The 9,053-nt window shown below is 35.5% G+C and overlaps 1 protein-coding gene across 1 annotated transcript; it reads right to left on the bottom strand.

The window, feature by feature from the left end:
- Positions 1-612: 612 nt before the first annotated feature.
- Positions 613-1,630, bottom strand: LOC7490605 (probable glutathione S-transferase parC). Its single transcript, XM_002317435.4, has 2 exons — positions 1,199-1,630; positions 613-1,093 (listed from the first exon to the last, which is right to left on the bottom strand). Exons 1-2 carry the CDS (start codon positions 1,511-1,513, stop codon positions 749-751), a joined length of 660 nt encoding a protein of 219 aa, XP_002317471.3. The 5' UTR covers positions 1,514-1,630; the 3' UTR covers positions 613-748.
- Positions 1,631-9,053: the final 7,423 nt, after the last annotated feature.

Consider the following 9,053-nt stretch of genomic DNA (forward strand, 5'->3'; position numbering starts at 1 on the left):
TCGTACTTAACATGTTGAGGTGGATTATTATTTTGTATGAGACCGGGTTGCGAAGAAAGAGATTCAGATTTATTTTATCTCCTCTAAGGATCAACTTGCATATGTCTTTACTAAGCCACTTTCTGCTGCTTTATTTACTGCTTTTCATTACAAGCTTCGGGTCAATCCTTCACCCTTGGTTTGAGGGGGCATATTATAAAATGTATAGCATGTATATATATGTATAGGAATTACTGTAGGAGTATTTCAATGCTATAATTCCTATAATTACTACCGTATACCACCGCATGTATATATATAAGAAAGGTTGACTTAGAGATAACTTAAGTCATTCTATTATTCTTAACTAATGATGACTTCTAAACCTTTCAAATCATATTTTTTTGATTTTTCAAACACGTACAAAATCCCTATCAATTCAGGAACCATACCCGTCGTCTGATGCCGTGCACAACAAGAACGGAGGAACAATTGTTTTTTTGCTAATGCATTATGTTGTTTTTTGCCTTTTTTTTGCCGGTCCTTTCTGTCATGTTGGGGTGATTTTTTTGAATCTGCAATTGGATTGCTCATTCTGGCAATTAATAAGTTTCCCTGCTTAGAAGATCCGAGTTTAATATCCAAGAACCCTTTATTATTATCAGGCTGAACTAACCAACCGAAATACTGTCCCAGAACAAGTTAAGAAAACATAAAATGCCACAATAGAATGGACTTGGATACACTCTCCATTTGCAGTATTATATATTTATTCAATCCCCAGCTTCTGTTTGATCTGCAAAATGACTTCATAAACCTCCTTCTGGCCACTTAAAGACTTGGAGACGCTCTCTTTTTGCAAGCATCTCTCGCCCCACTCCACGAGCTTAGGGAACTCGGCTACCATGCATAAGTTTCCTAGGGTCTCAAAGGTGTAAAAGAAGCTGTAGAACGGAATAAGTGCCAAGTCTATATAGCCAAAGCTCTCATCCCCAAAATATAGCTTGTCACCGAGTTGTTCTTCCAAAATCTTAAAGCACTGAATCAAGTCCTTCTTCGATGATTCTTTGACCTCACCTTCAGATGCCCATAGATTCCTTCCAATAGGATAAATCTGGACGAAACCACTTTGCATGTCAATACTTCATTAATGTTTACTTTAAAAAACTAAACAGAGTAAGACAGAGAAAACAAATTTTGATCAGTACTAATAACTTACCTTCTTGTCGATGTAGTCAGCCCAAAACCTGGCATGTGCACGTCGATAAGGACCAGAAGGCAACAATGAAGGTTTATGGCTCCAAGCTTCATCAATATATTGAACTATGACCATTGACTCACAGATGGGTTTCCCATTATGGATTAAGACAGGGATTTGCTGATGAACTGGGTTCATCTTGAGAAGAGTAGAGCTCTTGTTGCTCAAGTCCTCTACCTGAGATTTATATTCTATTCCCTTCTCTTCCAAAGCTATCCTCACCCTTGCTGCAAAAGGACTAGCCTTCAAATCCAGTAGAACTACTTCATTAGCCATTTGTTGCACAGGAAAAAAGAAAGATTTTTCTCAGTAATTTGTTTCCTTTTTCAATTTGCAATGTGGAACTGAGGCGAAAACAAGAATTTATAGCAGAACATGAGACCTTTGTGGAGTGTTCAGTCTCCCTTGAATTTCTAGGTGCTTCGCTTTTGTTGTCATTGCTTGCATCAGAATGGTCACCGTTATTGTTGACAGGTTGGGATTTTCCTGGGAAACCTCCTCGCAACTATGAGAGTAATGTTTTTTTATATATATAAAAATAAAATGCCACTTAAATATTTTAAAATTAGCTAACCTCAATCATATTTATTTCATATATAGTAATTAAATAATATTTAGTTACATAGTTAATAATCTTGAATGTTATAAATTTAATAATTATAAATATTCTACATTAACAATCAATGGAGGAATGGCAACTTATGTGGCACACGTGCGCACATCAGCAAGAATATCTTACTCGGGAGACCCGCATGAAAACAAATTTGATCCCCTGCGCGCCGATATAGTCTAAATTCATCTGCTTCTTAATAATTTCTATTGGCCTGTGTATAAAGTGTGGCCGCCATGCATGTTGGCAGAGAAGAGAATTGTTTTCTTAATAATTTCTGCCGGTATCAAAAATTGATATTTATAATAAAAAATAATATCTTTCCATACTAATATACTTGTATAATTAGAAAGACACCCTTCAAATTAATTAATTAATTAATCTTTTAAAAAATATCTATTTCACATAATATCATATATATAATCTAAAAAGTATGAGATTTTGTTATATTTTATTGATTTAATGTAAAATATAACAAAATATCTTACTTTCCTAGTGGCTGCAGGAAATGCCATCCAAGTAGAATCCTAATTTGAGAAGAACTGAAAATTTAAAGGACCAACCTGTACTTATCCCACAAATATGAAACGCGGCAAGGTAGGACTCCACCAACACCTATCAGACCCAATTAGGAAAAGAGAAAAAAGTTTCGAAAAAGAAAAAGAAAAGCAAAATAAAATAAAATAAAAGGGGTGAAGAAAATGACGGGAAAAAAAAGACAGCAAAAAAGAAGAGAGAAAGCATCAGTGCAAAAATTGCTCCTTCGAAAGACCCTTCAACACTTGTAAAGAGGCCAATTGTAAGCATCAGTGAATGTTAATTATATTCAAACCAATGTTGTGTGTGATTATTGTGAATGAAATCACTCAAATTTCAATTGTCAAATAGGAAAGCCTTTTGCTAAACCAAATTTCAAGGAAATTAATTATATGTCCAATTTCTAATGTCGAAACAATCGTTATTTAAATATATTTAGGCAGTATTTGTTTTAGCGGTTCAATAGCTCTTTAAATTTTTTTTGGATTTTTTGCTTTAAATTAGTTTTTTGATATTTTTGAATTGTTTTGATATGTCTCTATCAAAAATATTTTTTTTTGAAAAAAATATTATTTTGATGCATTTCCAAGTAAAAAACACTTTGAAAAGCGACATTTACCATAATCTCAAACACGCTATTAATCTCGATTGAAGAAATCACCCTAATATTTCATAGAGCAACCACTACAAGATTTCACAGTTTTATCGACGGACACATTCCGTTGGTATGAGATTCAGAGTTCGTCGGTAATTTTTTTACCAACTAAATCACCGACGGAAAACGTCCGTCGGCATAACGTCCGTCGGCAATACCGCATTCCGTCGCTAAGGCTGTCGGTAAAAAAAATATTACCGATGGTTTTACAGATGGAAATTGTGCGCCAAAAAAAACTTCCTGTTGGAACATTACTGAGGGATTTATTCCATCGGTGATAGTGGCATATATAGTAAATATTTTTTAGCTATCGGTGAAAGGCCGACAGATGTTCTCCGTTGGTAAATTCATCGGTGAGTGTGCATTTCCACCAAGCTTCTGTGAATTGCCGACGGATTATATCCGTCTGTAAATTCATTGGTGATACATTCCGTCGGTAAATCCCTCGGTGGGTATTTTTAATTTTTTTTAAAAATGATTTAGAATAAATAATATAAAATAATATAAATTAATAGTAAAAAAAACCAATTGTGCAAATAAATATTTATTAAACATTAAGAACAAAAAATTATGCAAATAAAATTTTATTAAACATTAAGAACAAAAAAATAAAGTTAAATAATATTCATTACAAATTGAATGTGTTTCAAAAAAAAAATTAGCACAATGGCGGAGTTGGAGGAGGAGGAGGAGGAGGAGGAGGAGGCTGGTTGTTATACGGCCAAAAAAGGGGCGGACATGTATCACCACTCTGTGAAGTCATGTTCATGACCATTTGACAGAGTTATTCATAATTCACTGAGAGTTGCTCGTATTTCTCGGTGAGATTAGTTGTGTGTTGTTTCAAGGCCATGATATCCTCATATTGGGTGCTCGATACTGATTTGGAGCTCCTAACGGTTGAGACATTATGGGCTGCCCGCAAGTTCTCGACCGTAGTGTTGGAGAGCCCGTACACCTGATTTTTATCGGGTCCACCGGATGATCCAACCTCCATCCATAAATCCGGATCGAAATCCGGATGGGTCGAAGGATCGTCCCCATATCTCTCCCTCAACCGGCTATTATAGGTCTCATGAAAATGAAAAAAGAAATCATCATCATCATATTCAATTCAATAAAAATAATAACTTATGAAATAAAATGGTTGAACGAACATACCACAAAGTGTTGAGCGTGGTTGTAAATGAACTGTTGCACCTCCTTTTGGCGGTCTTGACTCTGCACGTGCATCTCAACAAACAGCTCCATTGGGCTCGGCTCACGTCCAAGAGATGTAGCCTGTAATGAAAAAAATTAATTAAGTAACAACAAATTATTTAACGATATATTTCATTTAAATTAATCTTACCATTCGTTTCGCATATGCAGCAAACGAAACAGAGCCACCGATGTGCGTTGTCACCGAGCCATGAATTGGCCGGTTCTGGTTGATAGCATCAGACTGTGAGCGTCGTGTGAACCGCTTAGACGTCATGTGCTCAAGATATTGCGGCCATATATCTGTCGGGATGTATAGCGGTTTGAAATCCCTCCAAACCGCCACGTCATTCCAGCCTTAGAGACCGTTATCTCTCGCTTTTTTTTTTTGTCTTTTTTTTTCTTCATACCAAAAATCACGCAACCTACTTCCATAGCAAGAAATTAGATTTTGAAATATAAATTTTTTTCTAAAAAAATATTGTATTGTTTTTTATGTTACCTAGTTGCCGCGTGATTTTCCCACACCTTCCACACAACAGTGTCATGCGCAGTGTTCCAGTCGAATTTGTCCTGTGTATAAATAATTAATTTTAAATAAAAAAATAATTTATTTATAATTATATTAATAATTTATTAGAAATAAGCTGCAAATTAGAAATTAACATCAACCTCAAATCTGTCAAACCATGCATCGATTTGAGGTATCCATTCAGGATGTCTGGATACCTCACTCCACTGAAATAATGGAATCTCCATCAATGATTTGAACGCTGATAATATTATTCGGGCGGCCTCAATGTTTGTGAACCTGAAAATAAATTAAATTAATGAAATATTGATTAGTTGTTCATAAATTATATTATAATTAAAAAAAACTAAAACCGAAACAAACTTACATTGAAAGGTCATCCTTCCACTGTGCCTCATACTTGCGGGTGAATTGATTCTACTGCGAAGTCACCGCCTCTGTGCTGTGAAATCGCGTTGGAAGAGGCAGCATCGGGTGACGGCGCAGGTGCCTCTTCTTGATAGGCACCTAAAGATATGTCATCCTCGTTGCTAGAAGAACTAGTTGCGACCATATGTGAGTGACAAGCTGTGGATTTCGTTCTACGCATCTACACAATTTTATACGAATAATTATATAATTAAATTCGAATGTTAAAAAAATTCGGTAGCACCTCCCCTATACTGGAGACTACCCAAACTTTTCAAACCTGCAAATATTGACAATAGCCACAACCAATTGACCTCATCTATACTAATCTTGTATATAACATAACATCTATACAAATAACATCTATACTAATTATAAGGTAAATTCAACAATAACAATTAAAATTCTACAAATTATTCAATTATTATGGAAATACAAACAATAAAATATATTCAATAAATTAAAACAAAACTCTAGACTAACAATTAAAATTAATGGAAATAATTAAACACAAATCATGCAATAATAGAGTAAAATTGAGAGAAAATAATTAAATTTATTCCAACATATTCAATTACTAATTACAAGGTAAATTCAACAATAACAATTAAAATTCAACAAATTATTCAATTATTATGGCAATACAAACAATAAAATATATTCAATAAATTAAAAAAAAACTCTAGACTAACAATTAAAATTAATGGAAATAATTAAACACAAATCATGCAATAATAGAGTAAAATTGAGAGAAAATAATTAAATTTATTCCAACATATTCAATTACTAATTACAAGGTAAATTCAACAATAACAATTACAATTCAACAAATTATTCAATTATTATGGCAATACAAACAATAAAATATATTCAATAAATTAAAAAAAAAACTATAGACTTTAGGAATGAAATATGCTTACTTTAATAATGTGTTTATTTCAAGACTTTATCTACATTATAAAAATACACCAAAACAAAAAACATAACAAAAATAACAATAGCTAAAACAAAGTAAAAATAATTCTTGAATTAAAATGAAGTAGAGGAAACACATACATTTTAATTTGCTGAAGATTCAAGTAGAGATTACAAGCAAAACAAACAAAAGTCTTGAAGGAAATGAGAGGGAAAAAATCAAAAATGAAAGGGGAATAACAGAGCAGATGAAAAAATGAACTGAAGGGGCGGTCGCTGGGATTTATAGCGCAGTTTTACTGACGGAATCACCGACGAACATTAAAAAAAATATTATTTTAAATTATTCCGTCGGTGATGTTAGGAAAATCCGTCGGTAACTTTTGAATTTCACACCATAATTTTTAATTACCCTCCACATTTTTCACAGTCCGTCAGTCATTTCGTCGGCAAATACATGCGATCAGAGATGCATTTAATGCCCCGCCCTTGGAATTCGCACCATCCATCGGTGATGGTTGTGGCATTTCCAGTGACGCTACTGTGAAATGCCAACGGATTGGAATCCGTCCGCAAAGTCGTCGGTGATGAAATGGCTACTGTGAAATGGCGACGGACTGGAATCCATTTGCAATGTCATCGGTGATGGTTGTGGCATTTCCAATGATGCTACTGTGAAATGCCGACGAACTAGAATCCGTCCGCAAAGTCGTCAGTGATGGTTGTGGCATTTCCAGTGACAGTACTGTGAAATGCCGATGGACTAGAATCCGTCAGTATAGATGTCGGTGATAGTGCAGTGTGCAAGAAAGATGATGTTTGTATTGCCTATTTATCTTCCTGCAAACACTTAAATGATAAACTGTCCATCGTACAAAACAATAACAACAGTGCTTAAACAATACAAACTTATAAAATAAATATTTCGTGTTACAAAATATATCATCCATAATATATATTACATGAAAAAAAATGTTTTACACATGGCTTCATTCTGATAGTTAGTCAGAATTTTCTTCTTCTTCATCGTCAATTGAATAGTCATCACCTTCATCGCAATCTTCAATATGGATATCATCATCATCATCATCTTCATCGACATTTGCTTGTCTGGTAGAGCTCAAAACAACATCCAACTCCTCTGCGTCAACATCAACAAGAGTATCATCGAAAACATGAAAATTTGAATTTTCTTCCAAGTCAATCGAAGGAGCAACTCGATATGGTTCAACCAACTCATTAACTTGAAAGACTTCATCTCGCACACTTGTATTTTCATTCTCATCTTGAACAACCTCGACACGACCCTTGGGTTTTGTTTTTAAAACGGATAGCCAATCAACTCTTAATCGATCCTTTCTAAAGGAAGAGGTGTATGTGTAATAAACTTGTTGACATTGCTTTGCTAAAACAAAGACATCGTTAAGTTGCGAGGTCTAGCTTTTGAGTTGATTTCGACCAGACCATAGTGCGGATCAACTCTGATTCCTCTGTCAGACGTGTCATACCAATAACATTTGAATAAAAACACTATATTCTGCTCGCTATAATATGCAGTTCGACGACCTTTTCTAATCTACCATAGTAGTCAACTTCTAACTCACTACTAGTCGATCCCTTAACACAAACACCGCTGTTGTATGTCTTTCTTCCATGCCCGTATTTTTCAGTATGGAACACATATCCATTGATAAAATACTCGTTGTAGCACTTAACTTTTTTTAGGGCCCAAAAGATACTTCGCTTTACCCAATTATGGGTGAAACCAAAACCAAGAAACTTATGCTTACCTGATTGAAGACCAAACACAACGTCACCGTACTCTGATACAACATCATGCAATTCTTCACCAGAAAGACGCGGGGATGCAACATCCTTTTCAACTATGCCAACAAAAAAATCTTTTATGTTCTTTCTGTACCTGTGATTCGGTGGCAAGAAACGATGGTGAAAGTCAAAAAAAGAAGTTGTACCTCAGTTTGTTAGCATGAATGCCTTGTTGTTTTCCATGCAGTATGAACATGCTAGTTTTCCATGCGTGATCCAACCAGAAAGCATTCTATAAGCTGGAAAATCATTGATAGTCCACATCAAAGTCGCCCTCATAACAAAATTATGTTTCCTCGATATATCATAAGTCAAAGCTCTGGAGGACCACAACTGTGCAAACTCATTAATCAACGGTCGAAGACAAACATCTATATTCCGGCCCGGGCTGCTCGGACCGGGTATGACAGTAGACAAAAACATGAACTAAGGCCTCATACACATTCCCGGTGGCAAGTTATAAACCGTGAGTATAATCGACCAACAAGAATAAGAAGCAGCAAATTACCTGAATGGGTTGAATCCGTCTGTACATAACCCAAGACGCACGTTCCTTGATTCAGCTGAAAAGTGAGGATGCACACTGTTAAAGTGTTTCCTCGCTTCGCCGTCAGAAGGATGCACCATCACTCCATCAACCACATTATATGATTGGTGCCATGTCATGTGCTCAGCAATCCTTGGTGACATGAATAACCTCTACAGTCTAGGTGTGATTGGGAAGTATCTAAGTTTTTTATATACCACTAGAGTCTTTCCCCTGCCAGTTCTGGGTTTGTAGCGGGAATGCCCACATGTCATGCACTCGGTCAGCTCAGCATTTTCAAGGTAGTATAACATGCAGAAATTAGGGCACATGTCAATTTTCTGGTATCCTAAACCGAGAGGTTTCATCATGGACTTCGCAGTATAGAAGTTCTCTTTCAGCATGTTCCCTTCAGGTAAAATGCTTCTCGTCCATTCAATAATTTTGTCATACCCGGCCTCACTCAACCCGTGAGCTGACTTGATGGTGAACACCTGTGCTACGGCCGATAATTTACTGTGGTTCGTGCAGCCATCCCATAATGGTTCGTCAGAATCTTTCAACAAATCAAAAAAACCTAGCTGCATCTGCATTAGGTTCTTTTTC

This window comes from Populus trichocarpa, chromosome 11 (assembly GCF_000002775.5).
Source record: "Populus trichocarpa isolate Nisqually-1 chromosome 11, P.trichocarpa_v4.1, whole genome shotgun sequence".
Taxonomy (NCBI): Eukaryota; Viridiplantae; Streptophyta; class Magnoliopsida; order Malpighiales; family Salicaceae; genus Populus; species Populus trichocarpa.